This window comes from Antechinus flavipes, chromosome 2 (genome assembly GCF_016432865.1).
Source record: "Antechinus flavipes isolate AdamAnt ecotype Samford, QLD, Australia chromosome 2, AdamAnt_v2, whole genome shotgun sequence".
In the NCBI taxonomy this organism is placed as follows: domain Eukaryota; kingdom Metazoa; phylum Chordata; class Mammalia; order Dasyuromorphia; family Dasyuridae; genus Antechinus; species Antechinus flavipes.
This window is the reverse complement of record NC_067399.1, coordinates 656265969-656288414: the sequence shown is the minus strand read 5'-3', so window position 1 is coordinate 656288414 and position 22446 is coordinate 656265969. Positions and strand designations below refer to the sequence as shown.

Here is a 22446-nt window from a genome sequence, read left to right as displayed (position 1 = left end):
CTGCCTCAACACTACCCAGTAAAGGTCACGTTACTTGTCAGGAACAGTTAAATGGGATCAGTAATCTCCAAGGATAGGTGAGATATTAAACTATGTGGCAAACCTTTAGAGTGCTAGATAAATGGCATCTCTGTATTGCTCTCAGCACCCTGAGCTTGTCTTCATTGCCTTACACTTGTTATTCTCGTGTTTCCTAGATAGTTTCCCTTGCATTTTAGCTCTTTAAATGATAGTGCTACTGGCTTGCCTTCAAAATTTTGTCCTTTGTCCCTGTTTAAGAGTTTTTACTAGCTTTCTCTTGTGTATTGTGTAAAGTCCAGGCTCTTCTGCCTGAATTTCATAACTTCCATATCTTCTGTCTATCTTATTGGTCCATTGTGACTCTAGCACACATTTACATCTAAGACAGCTTGACATGGTATACCCCCACTACACTCTTCTGAGTTCTTGTTGACTTCACACATTTCCTTTGAGGAAAAAGACACTAGTGAAAGAAAGACCTCCTCCAAGCACCTTTCTCTACATTTCTCCTCTGGCAAGATACCTATTCTTGTGGCTTTAGTTATTACTTTTAAAATAATGAATAGCCCTTCCATTCAGATGTCATGGCCCCCTCAACTCTCATCCTATATCTTTCCCATTTACATAGCTAAATTCCTTAAAAAAAAAAAAAAAAAAAAAAGATTTTGTGCATTCATTCCCTCAATAGCTTCTTCAGGCCATCTAGCAAGAGCTCTCTCTTTTCATATTATTCTTATATCTTTCCCCTCTATTTCCTCCTTCACCATCACTACCCCCAATATGAAAATGTAGCCATTCTTGCCAAAGCAGATCCCTCTATAAACATCCATCATCCCTTGCCATCTTCTCTAATAGATTGTCTCTTCCCTATTGCCTGCAAATTCACCCAGTGTCTCCTCTGTCTTAAAAAAAAAAAAAAAAGCATTTGTCTACTATCTCTGCTAACTTTCATATTTCTCTTTTGTGAAACTCCTTGAGAAAGCCTTCTACACTTAATTCCTCTACTTCCTCTCCTTTCACTCATTTATTACCTCTTTGTGTCTGGCTTCAAACTTTATCACTCAACTGAAAATGTTTTCTTCAAAATTACCAGTGATTTACACAGTCTGCTGCCTTTTCTCAGTCCTCATCCTTGACCTCTATATCATTTGACACTGTTGACCAGCCACTTGGATATTTCCTCTTTTTTAGGTTTTCTTGACAATGCTCTCTCCTTTTTCTTTTTACTTAAAAAAAAGTTTTAATAGTATTTTATTTTCCAAACACATGTAGTTTTCAACATTTGTTTTTGGAAGACTTTGTGGTCCAAATTTTTCTCCTTTTCTTCCCCCTCCCCAGGACTGCAAGTAATATAGGTTAAATATGTATGGTTTTTAAAAACATTTCCATTTTTGTCATATTGTGCAAGAAAAATCTGACCAAAAGGGGAAAAAACCATGAGAAAAAAAAACAAACGTGAAAATATTATGTATTGATCCATAGTCTATCTCTATAGTTCTCTTTATAGATGTGGATGACATTTTCCATCCCAAGTCTATTGGAATTGCATCGTTGACAAGAGTCAACTCCATCACAGTTGATCATCACATCATCTTGCGGACTGTGAAGAGTGTTCTCCTGGTTCTGCTCATTTCATTTGGCATCAGTTCATCTAAGTCTTTCCAGGCTTTTCTGAAATTAACCTGCTGATAGTTTCTTAGAGAACAATAATATCATTACATTCATATGCTGTAACTTATTTAGCCCTTACCCAATTGATGGGCATCCACTCAATTTCCAGTTCTGGCCACTACAAAAAGTGTTGCTACAAAATTTTGGCACATTTGACCTCACTTTTCTTTATATCTGATCTGGTTCATTATTCTTAGCTTGCTGCCTGATTGTGGTTAGTTGTTCCCTAAGACTCTGGCCTTGGCCCTCTTTTATTTTCTCCAGCATTGATTCCATCAATTTCCAAGAGTTTGATTATTATCTTTAAGGATAATTCCCAGAACTATAAAGCCACTCCTAAGATTGCTCCTGAACTATCACCTAGTAGACATTTCATACCTAATGTTTTATAGACATCTCAGTTCAGCATGTCCCAAATTTTTACCTCTCTTCCAGACATCCATATTTCTGTTAGGGCGCCAACCATGCAGATTTGCAACCTTCATGTTACTCTTAAAAACTCACTTTTGCATTAGTGTCCCATTCACTTCAAATCTCTCCTTTCTCTGTCCCTCCACACAGCTGCCAAAGTAAATGAGGGGTTGGGGGGGGGGGGGGAGACTGAGGCAGTCGGGGTTAAGTGACTTGTCCAGGGTTATATAGCTAGGAAGTGTTAAGTGTCTGAGGTTAGATTTGAACTCCTGACTTAAAGGCTGGTGCTCTATCCACTCTATCAATTAGCTGCCTGTCATTCTCTTTCTTGGCAAACTCCATGGACTCCTTACTTAATGCTTCTAGGTGTTGAGAAACTTCTCTTTTTGGCATTCAAAGCTCTTCACCACTTACTTTGTATGTCCTGCAGCCCTTGTTGCTGTTATTTACACAGTTACCCATCTCCTTCCACATGCCTAGAATGCGCTTTAATGCTTCTTTGTCCCCTGACTGCTTTATATTTCTTTTACATGTGTTCCGCATATACTTGTAGAATTGTGTGTTGTCTCCTTTTGAGTGTGAGGAGGTCCTATTTTTATTTCAATCTTAATAGTTACAATACCTGATACTTAATGCTTAAGGCTTGCTCTTTGACGCATTGACTTTTGTTTGCTTCATTTACATTGCCATGTAAATGGACACTTTTGTTCATCTTCTTTAATCTATTTATTCTCATTCTAGGTGTTTGGATTTCATTTTTTTAGTCTTGTTTGAACTTATTTCATATATCCATTCTTGAAGTCTTTGTGAATAATCATTTTCCCCCCTAAACTTTCAATTGTATTTATTTTAAAGTTGATGTCTTCCAGTGATTTTTATCTTGAGAGTCTTCTTACCCCCGAGATATCTTTACTAGGATGGCAGCTTTTGTTTGTTTCCTATATCTAGAACTTTGTACCAGGATATTTATAGTAGCTGTTTTTGTATATTTATATTTGTATGTTTATAGCTATTCTTTTTGTAGTGGCAAAGAACTAGAAATTGATGGGATGCCTGTTGGAGAATAGTTGAATTAGTTGTGGTATATAAATGTTATAATATACTGTTTGTGCTATAGGAAATAGTGAACAGGTGGATTTCAAGAAAACCTGGAAAGATTTACATGAACTGGTATTCAATGAAATGAAAAAAAACAGAACATTGTACACAGTAACAGCAATGTTGTGTGAAGATCAACTCTGATAGGCTTAGCTCTTCTCAGCAATACAATGATCCAGGACTATTCTAAAAGACTGGCCATGGAAAATGCTATCCACACCCAGAGAAAGAACTGATGGAATCTGAATGCAAATTGAAGAATACTATTTTTACTTTTTTTTTTTTCTCATGGTTTTTCCCTTTTGTTCTTATTCTTTCACAATATGACTAATGTGGAAATGTTTAACATGATTGTACATGTATAACCTATGTCAGATTGCTTGCTATATTGGGGAAGGGAGAAGGAATGGAAGGAGAGAGAAAAAATTGGAACTCAAAATATTATTATTACTATTTTTAAAGGACTTTGTACTAGGGCCAGGATCTGCCCCATTCTGCTCTGATGGATGGGATAGGTAAACTCATGTATTGTCTCCCAGTGAAATCCTAGAGTTGTTGTACTCAACCAGATTCTACACTGTATGTACATACCCCTGTAGTCTGAGGGTGGGAAACTGCAAGAGTTCAGCCCCTGTTTTCCCCTTTGGACCTTGCCACAGGCTAACTGAATATAACATTGATAGTCCACTGCCAGTCTGCAACTTCCATTTAAATCATTGAGCTTCCACTGGCAGTCATGTAGTAGGGGTCCTTAGCTAGGATTTGGACTTTGATTCCAGCTCATATTCTGTGGGCTTCGGTCTTGTCACCTCAGAAAATCTCGTGACCCTTGTCTGATGGGTTCTGTCACATTTGCCTTTGCTGTCATCTATCTAGATAACCTTCCCTGGAGGCTTCAGTTTTAGTTTTCACCCTACTGGAATTGGGCCTGGTTTTAGACTAATGTGCCAGTGTGTCCTAGATCCTCAGACAAGCTTTCCTTGGCCCAGATTCATTTTTTCTGTCTCCTCTTATAATATCTGGGACTACCAAAGCAGCCCTAGCTTCCTTTCTCCTCTCCCCACCCCGTCTCCTTTTTCCACCTTTTATGAAATATTTGGCTTTACATTTTTATTTGATATTCTTTGTGTACATGTTCATTTTTAAAAGGCCTTCTTCAGGCAAACTGGGTCTGCCCAGGACTTTGCCTGTTCCTCTCCCAACCAGAAGTGATAACTGGGTGGTAATGGAATATTCCCTGTGCTTTTTCCTTTCTGTGCCTGTTTTGATGTTCCTTCTGCTCAAGTGCCTTTCCCCTGGTCTCCTATCAAAGTCCTGACCACCTTTCAAAGTTCAGTTCAAATGCCTTCTCCTCCCAGTTCCCTCGTTTTTCTAGTCAGATGTGATGGATAGTCTTTGTAAACCAGAGTGGAATAGAAAATAGGAGGAGCTTGTTAAGGGAAGTCCCTAGAGTGATTTATTTTCTCTTCTGACTCCTGATATAGTCTGCCTTGAGGTCCATAGCATCTTAGCCTTTGTAGCTTGAGGGCCGGTCTGCTACTCCTCTTGATATTCCCATCGAGGCATAGCCTAGAAAGCTGCCACTGTGCAGGCATATAGCAAGTGAATTCCTGACTCTTTCTTGTCATCTTTGTTTTTCCTTAGCCTAGGAGGCCTCTAATCTTTGCTCTAGCAAGACCCAAAGCCTCTGAAAAATTTTTCCTTATCCAAATTTAAACTCATCATGTATCTAAAGGATTATAGAGTTTAGAACTCAAAATCCTTAGTCATCACCTAAATCTTTTTCCTTATCCTAAGCTTAGAAACCCTAAGTTCTAGAGCATGGCGTCTACCCTCAGGTCACCCAGCTTTGAATAATGTAGTCACTTTTTGAACTTGGATCCCCACTAGCTGGTATTTGGTGCTACTTAATTGTTTACTTTTCTGTCATTAATATGTAGGCTCCTCAACTAGATTATAAATTAAGAACTCTCTGGGGCAAAGACAAAATGCAGCTAGTTGGCAAAGTAGATGGAGTCAGAAAGAGCTGGGTTCAAATTTGGCCTCAAATACCAACTAGCTGTGTGACCCTGAACAAGTTACTTAACCCCAATTGCCTATAAAAACAAAACCAAACAAACAAAAGAGAAGTCAATAAATATAGATTTATATAGTGTTATAAAATGTTTAAATATATTTACTCAGTTATTTTAAAAGGATTAAATTTTAAGGAAATGGGTGTCTGATCATGGTGATGCTTGTAATTTGAATAGCCAATCAGATCGCTTTATATCTCTCATTTATAATGAATGCAGGACACTTACAAAAGATGAATACCTATAAACTTTTTGATCACATGCAACAGCTTATTTTTCTGAATTCATAATATTTATAGACTAGGCCTTAGAACAAGGAAGATGCTTCCTTGCTAACTGCTAGCATCCTGCTAACTTTATCTTGGGATTTTGACTTGAAAGTTCAAGCTGCAAGACAGTTTTTATGGAAGAAGACATTAGCAACTTGGAAAATCAGGAAAAGCTTCTTGGAAAAGGTGGCCCTTGTGCCAAGCTTGGAAGTGAGCCAGGCAGAAGTGAGGTGAGGCAAGGAATGCACAAAGAGCCAAAAAGAAAGGCATGGAGGCTGGAGAAGGTGTCATTTGGGAACCACTAGAAGGCTCGTGTGGCTGGATGCTAAAATGTACAAAGGATGGAAAAGTGGACTAAAGCTGGAAAGTTACATCTGAGCTGTGGGGGAGGGATTGTAAATGGCTGAGGAGTTTAAACTTAATTCTTAAAGCAATAGGAAGGAAGTGAGACTTATGCTTTTTTTTTTTTGAAAGTCAATACAGTGGCCTAGAAGCAGACTGAAGACTTTTAAGTGTCAAGAATTTGCAGTGGATAGATCACCCACTAGGCCCAGGACAAATCCTCCTTCATCCTCTTACTGGCCATATGACCTTGGACAAGTCATTTAACCCCTTTCAGCCTCAGTTTTCTCATCTATAAAACAAGGACCTATCTCACAGGGTTGTAGGATCAAGTGAGAATGTGTGTGTAGAGTGCTTTGTCATACCTGAAACACTGAATGCTAGCAGCAAGGTGCTATTACAGTAGTTCAGATGAGAAATAGATTTGCATAGAGTTATATGATAAAGTGCAGATGACTGATTTGTGGCAAGATGATCTTGCCTGATTAGGTCACTGAACCTACTATGATGTAGATGATTTGGGAATTGTAGCTGAATTGTTCTTCTGAAGGAAAAAGTGGCCACTTCCAGTTCTGAGGCTCAGGGCAAGGGTAAGGGGAAGGGAGAAGACTTCTGGACCTTCAAGATTATCTTCCCTAAACTTATGTATTCTCTTTCCACTGCCAGGTTTATTTCTTTCTTAGCCTATGAACTTAGAAGTCATCTAACTGCCCTAAGATTTTAAAAGATAAGCACTTTAATTTCTCAGCCTCTATTCCTTTTTTGGTTTTGCATTTGCAGACAGGCTTTTTCTAGGTCTTCAGGAAAATGATCATGTATACAGGCATATCTTGGAGATCTTGTGGGCTTGGTTCCAGACTATTGACATAGAGTCCTCCGAAGTATTTTTTGTTTCCCAGCATATCTAAAAGTTATGCTTATACCATATTGTAGCCTGTTTGGTGTACTATAGTATTGTGTCTAAAAAATACAATGTATACATCTCAAATAAAAATGGTTTATCGCTTTAAAAAATGCTTACCATCATCAGAACCTTCAGCAAATTGTAATCTTTTTTGCTGGGGGAGGAGTTGTAATCTTTGCCTCAATGTTGATGGCTGCTGACTGATCAGGGTGTGGGGGTTATTGAAGGCAGCTGGGGTGGCTGAAGCAATTTCTTAAAATGAGGTAACAGTGAAGTTGCTTCAGTCAATTGATTCTTCTTAAAAGATTTCACGTGAGACTCTTTGATAGCATTTTACCCATAGTAAAACTTCTTTCCTGACTGGAGGCAATCCCCTCAAATCCTGCTGCTGCTTTACCAAATAAGTTTATGTAATATTTTTCAATATTGCTGTGTTTCAGGAAATAGAAAAGCCTGAGAAGAGGGAGAGAGACCAGAAACATGCATTTGTTAATTGTTTCCACTTTGTGATGCACCCAAACAATTACAATTGTAATGTCAAAGATGACTGCTCACAGATCACCATAATAGACATGAAAATAATGGAAAAGTTTAAAATATTGTGAGAATTGTCAAAACGTGACACAGACATGATTTGAACACAAGGCAGTTAGAAAAATGGTGCTATCAAACAAGGGTGCCTGTACAAAATGAATTTATATTTAAATTCCTTTGGCCTCCAGATGACACAGTAGATCCCAATCAAGGGAAGAAATTACTAGCACATGAGGCTTTAGATTAGAATGAGTTAATGAATCCTTGGCATTGCCATTTAGGAAATGTTACCGAATCCTAGAAGATGTGATATTAAAGACATCCTTTTTGTTTCTCGTTGTTGAAGTCACTGAATATTTCCATTTATTGCTGTATCTACGGGCTGATAAACTGATTTCTTGGTTATAAGGTAAAGAGAATGTTGTGTGCTTACTCATGAGCTCAGATTCTTGGGCAGTCTTGTCTTTTTTGAAAGAAATTCCCACACTTCTTTGGGAACTCTTTGGCTTAAACCAATGACAAGTTTTCAATTCCAGCTTGATATCTGGACTTAACTATGCAAAGAGGAGATCTGGTCTGCATGTTCACTTAGAAAACTACATTAATATTATGTGTTCTGTTGTATTTTTCTTTATTTTGTTATTTCCCATTTAGGTTTAATCTGGTTAGACTTGACTCAGGAGTGTTGTAGCCTGCAGGGCTTTCATGTTTGACAGACTCACTCTTATGTATCTGCCATTTTAGTGTGGAATATATATTTAGTGAAAATCATAATCCTTACACAGCTTCTCTCATAAATGCCTTTTGATAAAACTTCTTTACAAAATCCACTCTTTCGTGACAGCTAGGTGGTACAGTGGATAGAGCACCAGCCCTAAAGTCAGGATGACATGAGTTCAAATATGACCTCTGACACTTAACATTTTCTGGCTGTGTGACCCTGGGCAAGTCACTTAACCCTAACAGCCTTAGCCGCCCCTCTCCCCTCCTCCCCTCCCCCCCCCCAAAAAAAAAAAAAAACACTCTTTGCTTATTAGAAGCCTTTTGGTTCCTTTAATATCTTGAGGATACTAAGTAACACTTGGACTGTTCATTCATTGTGTCTCTTGCTACATGATTGCCCTGTCTTTTTAGTCCTAAAAAACATTTGTAATATCTTTTACAGCATTTATCATGTCTAGATCTCTATTGGTCTTATGGTTGTACTTATGGCCCCTCATCATAATGCTTTTTTTCTGATCTTTGAGTCATTGAGATCATGTACTTTGCTAAGACTGAAAATATATTTTGAGACTTTAGTTATTGGAAGTAGAAGAAACACATCCTTCAGACTGATCATCATCCTAGTTTTTAAAATCTTAAGCACTCAGATACACAAGCAATAGACACGTAAGGGGCTATTTACATGTAATCCTGTCTTCATATTACTGCATTTCTCTTTGACAGAAGCATAGGGCCTTTAATAATTTTACATGTACCTAGAACAGAAAGAGAAAACACTGAGAACAGTAGAAATGAAATTCCAAAAGGTCTCTCACTCTAGCATTCAATTAACTACAACACATGTGGTTATTTCTTTCAGTCTAGTTAGTTTTCCTCCAACTGATACAAATAGCAATGCATCCATGTCTGTCTGTTTTATGTAATTCTTGTCCATATCTACCCAGCATGTTTATAAACAGTCTGAAACAGTGGTATCAAACTCATGGAAACACAGGTATCACTCAAGTATACATAAAGATTCCTACAGGTCACACATTGAATTTGGAAGATAGCACATTCTTATGTTTATTTATTTAGAAAAATGTCATCAACATTAAAATCAGACAGGAACTAATTTTTTGAAAAATATTTAATTTTTCCATAATTATATGTAATCTCTTTGTATCCCCCTCCCTGAGATAATAAGCAATTTGATATAGGTTATACATTTGTATTCTGCAAAACATTTAAGAACTATATTTTCATCAGGTCCAGGTCACCCTTTTGAGGGTATTGTGGGCCATGTGTTTGACACCTCTAGTTTAAAAAACATGTGATTCTTAGCATTCTGCCTCCTTTACCACCACTTGGTCTCCAGTACCATGTGGAAAGGGGACAAATTAAGACAGAGATGCTTGTTTTTGTTATCTTTTTGGTCCTTTGCCATTGCCAAAGTAACTATTGTGGTGTATGCCTAAATATGTTAGTGCCAGAGAAACTCCCCATTAATTTTTCCATTCACCATTTGAGGCTCTGGATGTAATTCCATATTCCCTTTTCTACCTTATTACAGATTTTCCTTCTTCACTCTCTCTACACAGTTCATGCAAACTGATCCCTTTGCTGTTGCCAACCTGTGATGTTCTGTTTCAAACCTTGGTGCCCTTGCACACAATTCTGGCTGTCCCCTGTGCCTAGAGTGCACACTCTCCAATCAGAATCCTGAAACCTTGGTTTCCTTTGAGATTCAATTCAAATCATCACCTCTTGCTGGGGACTTTGCCTGGTCCCTTTGGTTGCTAGTATCTTCTTCCCCAAGGCTATCTTTTATCAGTTTTGTATATCCGTATATGTTTTACCCAGTAGAATGTAATCTCTTCAAGAGTAATGTTTTTGCTTTTGTATTCTCAGGGCTTTCACGGTGCCTAGGTTGTTCAATAATGTCTATTGATTGATTAGTCGGATAATATTTGTGTACAAGCTGTACTTCCTGGCCTTATACTGGCCTTTTCTTGAGTCTTATGGGAGCCATAGACATTTTATCCTAAACTGACCTACACTTCTTACTTAGCATGAAAGCAGAATAAGAAGGAAATGGACAGGGAAATCATAGTTTAAAAGCCCTTGAAGTCTCTTAGAATTGGGCTTGCTTTTTGTTGTATTGTCCCTTTATTCCTGTTTTTAATCCTGTCCAAAACCAAAATTAATGCATCCCTCCAAAAAGTTCTGGTCAGAAGTAAACCATCGTAAGATTCTTTTTATCTTTTATTCCACGTCACAGAGGTTAATTGGAATGAACATTTCAGATAGGATTTGCCATTTTCTGACGTGAAAAAGTAATGTTGTTCAGCAACTATTATAAGCTGTGTAAATTTGTAACCAGTTTTCAAAGGTCTGGAGATCTGGGTCTCAGAAGTGCTGAATTATATTGTGGGGTTTCTTGAATGTTTTGTGTTTGTGTTATGTTTAAAACATTATCACAACATGATGCTTGTCCCCTGGGATTGTCACCATGGTAGATGTGAAATATTTCTTGTCTTATATTCTTTAAGCTGATTATTTTGTTTATTAATTGTGTGCATTTAATAGACTTGCACTAGAGCTTATATTGCTTCATAATTTTCTTTCTTTAATCCTTCCTGCTGCTTTTTTATTTTAAGATAGACAACCTCTAATTTTAACATCCTCTATTATTATAAACATTAAATACATAAATCTATCATTCTAAGTCAAGAAAATCAGCTAAGTAAAAAAACTCAAAAGTTCTACACATTAAGGGATCCATATAGCAAAACACTAAACTCTCTAAAATTTGTTGTAATTTTAAGTTGCCGTGCTAATATTTACACTCATGTTAGACTTGCCATAAGTAAAATAGGAATAGTTAAGAATGGAAGTGTATGGCTTTTTTCAACAGTACTTCCAGACATAGTAGATTATAATGCCATCGCTTCCCCTTAAAGTGTTGAAGATTTAAAAAATAAGTGCAAGTTAACAAAAACAATCTAGACTTTCTCTTTCACATTCTTTCCTTGTTCCAAATGTCATTTTAGGCATTTGATCTGAGCTGTTGAACTTTATAAGTTGTGGGTTGATTGTGGGACATCTTACTTTAAATGGACTTCATTTTCCCTGAATGTTGATTTAATACAAAGCAGTGCATTCATAGTCATTGGGGGCCTTGAAACCCTTTGTGAATCCCTAAGGTTCTGCTTTTAGTTTACCATCTAATGATGTGAAGCCATGAACCCCAGCAGTCACCATCCCCCACACTTACATCATCTGAGACTTTTCAGTTGACAAAATTCCTCACAGTAGCTCCTCTGGTAGGAGGGGCCAGCTAAACACCCTTGGAAAATTCCTGGAAGGGGACTAAATCATCCGATTTCTTTTTGTTTTCTTAGCTGCTTTGGGAGTGCAGCAGCCCTCGTTACTTGGAGCATCCCCTACCATCTACACTCAGCAGACGGCCCTGGCAGCGGCAGGCCTTACTACCCCAACTCCTGCCAACTATCAGCTCACTCAGACTGCAGCCTTGCAGCAACAAGCAGCAGCTGCTGCCGCAGCTTTGCAGCAGGTACCTCTTCAGCAGTTAACATAGTTTAGGATGTAAAATGCCACAGAAAATCTGAGTGATGAGAGAAGAGGTATTTACACATTCAGATCTGGTTTCAATGGTTCTTAGACAGGGCTAAATCACATGTGATAATTTAAATCAAATTCAGAAATAAGTTTTTAACAAACTGATTTTTTAGTTATTTAAGCCCAAGTCCTTAAATACATCAATAGTCACCTTTGCCTTCATTTTATCATAGTGAGATTTGGCTATATACAGTATGTTTAACTGTAATTCTTACTATATGTCAAGTTTGGGGTGGACTTTTCTCATATTTAGTTAAATTTCTGGATGCTGCTTTGAACAGTGTTTCTCATTCTTTTTTCCAGCAATATTCACAACCTCAACAGGCCCTGTATAGTGTGCAGCAACAGGTTTGTTCCTTTTTTCTAACTTAAAAATACTTACTTGATTTGTTAAAGATAGCTGTGTACTTTGAAATTTGTTATACTAGTATTTTAATTTCCACCTGTAACCTTATTCAACACTCTCTCTCTTTCTGGGCTCACTTGGAGAAGGGGGAGTTGAACTAGTTGTCTTCTGTGACCTTTTTCATGGTCCTCAGAGTTTTGAGTTCTTTTGGGCGTGATTAGAGGGTGGTCTGTGAACAAAATATAATAAAGGTGACATTATAGGGAAATTTTATTATTTTAACCAACTGACATTATGCACCAGATTGATTCTCAAACTAAGGTAAGATTTATCACAGAAATACTCATGCACAAATTTCATTACTGTTAGAAAACAAACAAAATTCTCTACTTAGCATACATTCCCCTCGCCCTTCTCTTTAAATTCAGGGGTGAGTGCCAACCTCCTGTCCACAATTACATGTTCTCATATCCTATTGACTGAGCTGCTGTCATATATGGGTCTGTGCAGCTCTCCCATTGTTGGGATTAGTATTCAGTGTATGGATTAAGTAATCCTTCAGAGCTCTGTGGAGCTAAATGTTCACGAACAGTGGGATGAGTGAAGTTTGCAAAATACTTACTGCAACTCATGGGAGATCCATGACATCCCCATGAGGGAGGGAGTGCTTCAAGTATTAACACACCCATTTTATAGATGAGGAAGCAGGATCAGCAAGGTTAAATGGTCACTCAGGTAGTGTCAGAGGGTGAGACATGTGCCCAGGTGCTGTTGTTCCCAAGTCCAGCATGCACTGTAAATACCGTGTTGTATTACTCTACCCTGAAGAGTGACACTAAATGACCAATTTAATGAATGGTATTAGTAAGAACAAAAAAAATAGAGCTCATAGAAATATAGAAGTATGAGAGGGAGGTGTGTATTTAACAGTTTTTATAATAAATAATGTGGATTGTTTATGACAGGAGTGGAAATGAAAATTTAGTCATGGGTAAAAAACTGCCATTTTAAAAGCATACATATGCACATATCACTAATGTTTGATATTTTTGTCATGTATTTGTGTGTGCGCATATTTATATATTATAGCTATGTGATTAACTTACTTTCCCCCCATTTTTAGTTGCAGCAACCTCAGCAGACCTTGTTAACACAGGTTAGTTTGACTTCTTTCTTCCTTTATTTAGAGGTCAAAGTGATGCTTAGATGATGAGCCTTTATTTTCATTCCCTATTCAAATAGATGATGGGTAATATCTTTACACTAGGAAAAAAAATATGTCATATTATTTAATATTTTCTGGTCATAAAAATCTTTTTAGCCTGATTAATTATCTAATTTAGTCTAATTCTAACAATAAAAAAGAGGACTACGATCTACTTGACTTGGATGGATTTACTGAAATCAGATGTCTTTTAAGCCTCTCTGTTACTTTTTTGTTTTCAGTGAATCTTTTGTACAGGTAGTTGAGATGTTATAGATTGCATTCATAGTTTTTGTGTCAATTGTATTTTAAAGGGATGCAAATTTAAAACTCAGTATGAAATATAGAGCTAACATATCTAGTAGAGAAGCTACATGTATTTGTGTGTGTGCGTGCACAAGCATGCTCAAGCTCCTTAGAATTGAAATGGTTACAAACTAAAGGGCGCAAATCAAGTAATATAATATTTTAACAAGTGAATATTGGTACCCCGTTTTCATCAGATTCATACACTTTATTTCCCAGTGCATGATACTCCCAGTGAAAGGGATCCTTCACATATGACTCCTCTATCCTCTTACTAACTCCAGCTGAAATCTCTGCACTTTCCCTTCTTTTGCAGGTCATGGGGAATATCTTAGGGCTTTCATTCTTCATCTGGTGGAGATTACAAATCTAGCAGTGTGGTACCAGATTAGAAATTGTCCTCTCATCCAAAGAGATGCATTCATTGGGACTTGTCTCCACCAGACTTCTATTCCACAAAACTACATTTGCTCTTAGCTGGGAAATGAGGAATAGCCTTAATTGGGAACTTCACTGCATTTCTCGATAGCTTCCCTACTCTTCCTTCTGAATGTGGCTCTCCATTCCCAAAGCAAACATTTCCTTCCGAGCTGATCTGGCTCCTCTGGTTATTTTCCATTTCACTTAATTTTTTGGAAGAAATGATTTGTGACTCCTGAAATAGGAGTGGTCCAGAGCAGGCTGATCCCTAGTCCTTCCATTCCAGTTTAGAGGAAGGGGATTAAGAAAGGGATGGAAGGTACTTTTCAAACTTTTTTTTTGTTGTTGTTTATTTCTAACTAGTTTCTATAATTTTTATTCCATTTCATATTTGAATAAGCCCATGACTCTGTCAGTGTGCATACTCTATACTCTATATACAGAGGAAGCATGATGAAGCTCCCTTTTTTCATCATGTGCACTTTGTATCCACATCTCCATGAGGCCACACAAGGCATGTCCTAAGCAATTTACTTGGGGGGTCTCTTTGTTTCTAGCCAGCTGTTGCCTTGCCTACAAGCCTGAGCCTGTCCACTCCTCAGCCAGCAGCACAAATTACTGTCTCATATCCAACGCCACGGTCAAGTCAGCAGCAAACTCAGCCCCAGAAGCAGCGAGTTTTCACAGGAGTTGTTACAAAACTACACGATACGTTTGGATTTGTGGATGAGGATGTATTTTTTCAGCTCAGGTAAGCTGTGTATTCAGCTATGGCTGTGAGCAAAGTTCTTCCACAAACACAGGCTTTATGAGCTTCATAGGCCCAAACTGCCTCTATTGATGCTGGGAATTTTTATATCCATCAGTAAGCAAAGAAAATAAAGATTGCAGGAAAATAAATTTAAAAAAATAATAATAATAACTTTTTACTTTTCAGAATTCATGCAAAGATAATTTTCAGCCTTCACCCTTGCAAAACTTCATCTTCCAAATTTTTCTTCCTCTATTCCCATCTGTCCCCTCGATAGGGGACAGCAAGTAATCCAATATAGGTTAAACACGAATTTACACATTTATCATGCTATGTGAGGAAAATAAGATCAAAATTGAAATAAAACACACAAAAAAACCTAGTAAAAAGCATGAAAATACTATGTTTTTATCCACATTCAGTCTCCATAGTTCTCTCTCTGGATGCTGGGGGAAAAATTTGAACCTATAGTAAATTTTTAATTTTTGCATGTCAGTTGATATGCATGATCCTTTTATTATTAATTATGTTGGTAAAGTAGTCTTTTTGTAGCATTGTTTATCAGTAATGATTTACTACTAATGAGTTATTTTCCTATTAATTATTTAATTCTATGTAGTTGTTACTTGATGCTCACAACAGCCCTGTGAGGTAGGATCTCTTAGTCTCATTTTACAAATGAGGAAACTGAGGTAGATTTGCTCATAGCCATACCGTTAGTAAATTTTGACTAGACTAGACTAGACTAGAACTAGACTAAGATTTTTCTGATCCCAAATCTGTCAGTCAATTTATTAGGTATCTCCTATGTAGCAGGTGCTCTGCTAAATGTTGAGGATATAAGAAAGACAAGCTTACAGTCTTAAAGAGGAGACAACGTGCAAATAACTGTGTATGATATATACAGAAAAAATGAGAGAAAATTAGCAAAGGGAAGGTATTAGTATTAAGGAAGATCAGGTTAGCTTTGCACAGAAGGTGGAATTTTTATCTGAGATTGAGGGGAGAAAGGAAGACAGTAAAAATGTCAGAGCTGAGGTGCAGAGTATTTTGTATAAGGAGCAGGAAGGAGCTCATTATCCTGGGGTACTTGATGTAAGTGTGACATGCTAAGTCTGGAAAGATAGGAGAGAGCCAGATCATGAAGGGCTTTTTATACAAGGCAGAATTTTATATTTGATCCTGGAGGCAATAGGGAGCCACTAAAATTTGAGTAAGGAAATCAGTTTGGGGGCTGAATGGAGGAAAGACAGGAGTGCAGAGAGACTTGAGGCAGCTGTTGCAATAATCCAGGTAGGAGGTGGTAGGGCTCTTGTCAGAGGCCAGAAAATAAAAACTGATTTGGTTGTAACTTAGATGTGAAGGGTGAGAGAAAGTGAGGAGTCCAGAATGGGTGACAGTAGGAGGGTGATATCTTTACCAGTGATGGGGTAACAGGGAGGCATGTAGGGGAAAACAAATGAGTTCTCTTTTAGATGTGTTGAGTTTAAGATGTTTAAAAGGCAGCTGGCGATGGGCAACTCAAAATCACTCTCCATTATGCCAACTAGAGAACTGGATTTCTGCTTTTGAAATGTATTAGTGGTAGAGGAGTTCATTTTATTAAGCAAACATTGAGTAATCACCTGCACTGTAACAGGTCTTATATTTAGTCCCCCTGACTTTAGGGATTTTACTTCTGCTGAGAGAATGGACACAAAATATGTTGAGAATAATTTTGGAAAGTACATTAAAACTAGCAGGGCACAATTTGTGCAAAGGTATGGAGGGGAGGAGATGGATTATCATGGCTAGGAGGCTGTTTTGGATAAACCACAAAGTGTAGGAAGTGAAGGAATTCCGTAAGAGTTAGATTGGAACCAGACATTTGGAATATGAAACATGTCTTAAAAAAGATTCGACAAACTTGTTTACCCACTTTTAGTTAACTATCCGTACCATGCCTTTCAATAGGTAATTGATCATTTTTAACCATATTAACGAACTGACAAACAATGAGATTAGGGAATAAAATTGTCAAAACTTAAGTTTTGGATAGAGGAGATGAGAATAAGATATGATACAAAGGCAATCCAATATCAAAACCCAATGACGTATTTGTGACCTCAGAACAGCTACACGGTGGTCATTCAGCCTACTTTGTGAGTTCTACAATACTGATGTATTTCCTTTTTTGGTAGATGATTGCATGTAAGCAGTGTTTTAATGTGAGAAGCAAGGGAGAGAGCTTCATTTTTGTGTCCTTTTGTTGGTTTTCAGCCAACCTCACCACACTCTTGCAACGTCCCTTCTGGCTACCATTCCCTTTTCATCTTTTTTAAGATCAAAGATACAAATATTGGAAGAGAGGTCAGAAATCCAAGATGTTGATTTTTTTTCCCCTCCAAAACCACCTTTAGCATTAGACATGCCTTTTGCAGTCTTTACATGTCAGTGTAGTGTTTTAGAAGAGCTATATAGAGTCTAGGCTTCTTGTTGGGCCTCAGGAGCACAGTTTCCTCACCAGGAGTGCCTTGTGCTAGTAACATCATCAGTCTAGTAGTAAATAAAAGCGATGGGGGCCTGCTTTTAAGGAATGGCTTTCTACTTGGAGGTCTCAGTTTGCTTTTTCTTTGCAGCGCTGTCAAAGGGAAAACCCCCCAAGTAGGTGATCGAGTGTTGGTGGAAGCCACCTACAATCCCAGCATGCCTTTTAAATGGAATGCACAAAGAATTCAGACCCTGCCAAATCAGGTATGTGCATGTGGACTGTAAAAGGACACTGTAAGGAAAGGATGCTGTAAGGAAATTGTCCAGTTCCTAAGGGTTTCTTTTTTTCTTTTCCTTTTTTTCTTTTTTTTCTAGAATCAGTCTCAGACCCAGCCTTTATTGAAGACGCCTCCAGCTGTGCTCCAGCCACTGACCCAGCAGACTGCATTTGGTGTTCAGGCTCAGCCTCAACCACAGTCACTGTTGCAGGCACAGATTTCAGCAGCATCAATTACACCTTTGCTTCAGACTCAGCCACAGCCTTTATTACAGCAGCCACAACAGAAAGGTATCATGTGAAAGAGAGCTCTGTCTTCTTTGGGGATGGTTCAGACTACTACATTATTTAAAAATCAGGAATATATAGCTGATTGCAAAAGGATAAGGAAGTTTTAAAAGAGTTGAGCATAGAGGAAATAGAAAGACGGCTTCTTTTTTCCTTAAATTTTTCCCACTCTTTAGTAAATCCCAACCAAAACTCACTGCTTCATCAGAAATGATTTGATAGTGCAAACCCTGGTTTATATTGATTTGCCTTTCCTAACAGACTCATGAAATGACATTTCCTTATTTAAGTGTTTGCCTCCTAATTTATGCTGATTTAAATGAGATTGTATCCAGGTGTGCTTTGAGTGTGACAAGGTATGTAGTTGTGCTTACTATTACCTTTGAGAGAAAAGCCACTACTCTTTCTGTGATTTAACATTTAAATAGACAAAGACAGAATGTTTAAGCAGCAAAATCTAGTGTGCCTTTTGAAGCTATAGCACCACTTTTTATCATTCCAACTTAATTTTCCTAGAAGTTTGGACAAATTTTCCCCATATTAAAATTTTTCTATTTGAGAAATTCCAAAATTACCTATTTTAAAGATGGTCATTTGAAACTTGCAACATATTTATCCGTAGAAACAGTATTTTATGGTAATGGTTCCCACTTTGTCTCTGTACTTATATATAACTGAATTTATAGTATGTTTTTCTTAATTTTTTAATGGGGAAATGGATCTCAAATTTCACTTAGGAACTGAGTCCTTATTTTTCTAGAAGATAGTATGCTTTCTCATGGGTAAGAAGGAAGCATGCGCCTGTTATATTAAGGAAGTGAGTGCTTCAGGTGAGAGGTAGAGATTCCAGAGCCATCTCCAGTTGTCCTGATCTATATTCTGTCACTGGACCCAGATGGTCTTGGAGGAGAAAGTAAGGCTGGTGATTGCCCAGTCCTCCCTCATTCAGATCCAATTCACTTGTATGTTATGGCATCACCTTTCTGATGTCATGGTCCTCTTCAAGAAAGAAGGAAAAACAACAAGAGGTACTCTGGAACCAGATAGTTGAGTCTTTGGACTGTCTATATTTGAGGGTACATTGGAGCTTCCTTAAGCTCATATTTTAAAGTACTCTGATTTTAAAAAAACAAATTAATGTTCCATCTAAAAATTGAAGTCACCCACTCCCTCTAACTTATCATCTTAATGAAAAACTGCATATGATCTTAGCAATAGTTTGTCATATGAATGTTCTTGATGTTGATTTACTTTTTCAGAACTCTTTAAATTTTGTTTCACTACAACCTACACACTAAGATATAATTCAAGTTGACAGTATATGCTATCTGTAATTTGTTCTTACTATACAGTAGTTAAAAAAAAAAAAAAAGCATGATCCTGATCAGGACTGGTGAGGTTTCTATGTATCTTGAACCGCCAGCAAGCCTAGAATTGAATGCTTTTTATCCAAGTCCTTACTAAGATTCCTGCTTTTTCATGCTCATTGCTTCAAATCTCAAGATTGCAAAATTTTGTTGCTCAATTCCTCCTCCTCACGTTTCACTATGATTATAAACCAACTTGTAATTAGAATTTTGAAATGTTAGATATGTTCATCTCTTTCTTTTAATAATCTGAATAAGTTTTTTTTTTTCAGCCTTGAACAAATAGTACAAACATGTTAAGTCCAGTAAAATTTGGTACTGTTTGGCCTGTGCTATTAATTGGAAAAGAGAAGAAAAATTTGAAATGTCTCTGGCCTTTGAAGAAGAGGGATTGTCTTTGTTTTTGTGATTTTATTTAGTTGAGTTGTGAGAGTTGCATTCTCTAAATCCACAATTCAAGATTTTAATGTCTGTATTGTAACAAAAGCATTTCTTTGAATAATGTGTAGTTTTTGTTTGAAAGAGGTTTTTAATGACTAATTTTTTTAATGATACCCTGTACTTCACCATTCTTTGAAGAATGTCATCAAGAAAGTACTTAGCATTTGATAACACCAAATTATTAGCTGCTTACCTTTGTTTTGAACTTTTTACACAATTTTTAACAATTCGTAATTACTCTGAATATATGTAGGCAACTATATGTAAAATTGAGCTAGATGATGGTTTTGTAATTTGTAAAAGTATATCCTAAAGTGTATCTGTATCTCTTTAAGCTGGTTTGTTACAGCCCCCTGTCCGTATAGTTTCACAGCCACAACCAGCACGAAGGTTAGACCCACCGTCCAGATTTTCAGGGAGAAATGACAGAGGGGACCCAGTTCCCAACAGAAAAGATGACAGAAGGTACAGTGTTTCAACAACTGGGGCAGGAGCTTTTGGTTGTTGCTTTTTTGACCTCTTAGAATGTTTTTCTGTTAAGATTTGTTCTTTTGTGCTAGAAACAAGAATAATTTTTATTAAACTTTTCCTTTTAGTCGTGAAAGGGAGAGAGAGAGACGTAGATCTCGGGAAAGATCACCTCAGAGGAAACGTTCCAGGGAGAGATCTCCCCGAAGAGAGAGGGAGCGATCACCTCGAAGACCTCGCCGTGTTGTCCCTCGTTACACTGTTCAGTTTTCAAAGTTTTCACTAGATTGGTAGGTCCTTATTGGGCTTTTCGATATTGAAATGTTCAAAATTTATCACAACAGTCTCTAGTTACCATAATTTGCCAGTTTATTTATGGATTACACCATTCTTTGTGGTTCCAAGTAGTGAAGCTTTACTGGAATCAGTATATTAAAAGAATAGCACTCAAAAGGGAAAAAACTTTGCATGTAGGAGAATTTTCTTTCTGATTTTTCTAGTGTAGTCAGTTGCCTCATTCTACCTTTATTCTCAGGGGAATTTATGCACTTAGAAAAATATTTCTTTCTTTTTAAAAAAAAAATTATAGCTTTTTATTTACAAGATATATGCATGGATAATTTTTCAGCATTGACAATTGCAAAACCTTTTGTTCCAACTTTTCCCCTTCTTCCCTCCACCCCTTCTCTCAGATGGCAGGTTGACCAATACATGTTAAATATGTTAAAGTAAAAGTTAAATACAATATATATGTGTGTGTGTGTGTGTGTGTGTGTGTGTGTACATACATACATGTCCAAACAGTTATTTTGCTGTACAAAAAGAATCGAACTTTGAAATAGTGTATGATTAGCCTGTGAAAGACACAAAAATGCAGGTGGACAAAAATAGAGGGCCTGGGAATTCTATGTAGTGGTTCATAGTCCTCTCCCAGAGTTCTTTTGCTGGGTATAGCTGGTTCAATTCATTACTGCTCTGTTTGAACTGATTTGGTTCATCTCATTGCTGAGGATGGCTACGTCCATCAGAATTGATCATCATATAAGTATTGTTGTTGAAGTATATAATGGTCTCCTGGCCCTGCTCATTTCACTCAGCATCAGTTCATGTAAGTCTATCCAGGCCTTAAAAAAATATTTCTTAAAAATTGCTTAGCTTGATAAGTTAGCAAATCAAAAATCTTGTTTTGTCTTTTTTTTTCTTGGACTCATTCTTAATTTATCATCTGCTCTGTTGGTGTCTTTTTGCTTATAACCACACTTTACATATATATGTGCACATGACATATCAAAATAATTGACTGTTGAGAAATTCCAGCCCCAGAAATATTATGAGGGTTCCCCTAGTCTTTACACTGGTACTTTTCCTCATTCCATTCTTAGTATAAAGTGAGCGGTGGGGACAAGTTGAAAGCAAGAGGACAAAGCTTACCAGTTTTCTAGTTCCATTGGTCTGCCCTTAGAGAAAGATGGCATTTCCCAAGTATAAGATACACACATATACTTTCTCTCTCTCTCTCTCTCTCTCTCTCTCTCTCTCTCTTTCTCTCTCTCTCTTTTTCTCTCTCTCTCTCTTTCTCTTTCTCTCTCTCTCTCTTTCTCCCCTCCCCCCCTTTCTGAATATCCCAATCCCTTGCCTCCATTAATACTAACTATACATTAGGTTGAATTGAAGTTTACAATAAGGTCATGCTTTTATGGAAAGAGCAAATGGAAAGAGGAGCTACTTTTACATATTTCATATTATTTTGTAGCAGACAATATCTTACTCATAGAGAATGCAGATTTCTTGAGAATATTTTGTGAGTAGAGAGACTTGTGTTTTTTCTTTGTCATGGAATTTAAAATGAAAAAGGCCTTGGAGACCATCTGGTCCAACTTATGTCTGAACATGATTCCCATCTCTCTCACTTCATGCGGATGATTTATCAGAAATATCCAGTCCTGGTCTCTTGCCTTTTTGCACATTTCAAACGGGACACATCCAGAACAATTTATCATGTTCTCTACCACCGATCCCATCCTCCCTTCTTCCCAAACTTGATGCCACAGTCCTAGGCTTATGTTCCTTACTCCTTCTCTCCACATCTAAATCTGATGCCAGATCTTGTTTTTACTTTCTTTGTCTCCGAAGCTACTCCCTCCTTCAGATCTGCTCCTACATTAACCTATCCTCCACTCAGCTGCCAGTGATTTGCTTCAAGTGCATGACCACATCACTGCCCTCAGAACTTGTGTGCCTCCTTCTTAATATCCAGGATCAAATACAAACTTCGTTTGACATTTAAAACTCTACCCATCTCACCTCTGCCCCACGCCCCTCATGTTCTCTACAGCCCTCCTACATCGTCCTCCTCGCAGTCGCTGTTCATTACATATGATAACTCATTTCCTTGCATGCCCCCAGGCTTAGAGCATCCTTTCTCTCTTACTTCTGCCTC

General features: G+C 37.5%; 1 protein-coding gene across 1 annotated transcript in view; it reads left to right on the top strand.

Moving 5' to 3' along the window:
* The window catches only part of CCAR1 (cell division cycle and apoptosis regulator 1), a 49913-nt gene that overhangs the window by 7441 nt on the left and 20026 nt on the right, over nucleotides 1-22446 (top strand). The window contains exons 3-10 of the mRNA XM_051982565.1: nucleotides 11432-11604; nucleotides 11973-12017; nucleotides 13139-13171; nucleotides 14503-14696; nucleotides 17315-17429; nucleotides 17541-17733; nucleotides 19874-20003; nucleotides 20135-20296. Coding sequence (XP_051838525.1) covers nucleotides 11432-11604; nucleotides 11973-12017; nucleotides 13139-13171; nucleotides 14503-14696; nucleotides 17315-17429; nucleotides 17541-17733; nucleotides 19874-20003; nucleotides 20135-20296 — 1045 coding nt within the window. The remainder of the gene's footprint in view (nucleotides 1-11431; nucleotides 11605-11972; nucleotides 12018-13138; nucleotides 13172-14502; nucleotides 14697-17314; nucleotides 17430-17540; nucleotides 17734-19873; nucleotides 20004-20134; nucleotides 20297-22446) is intronic.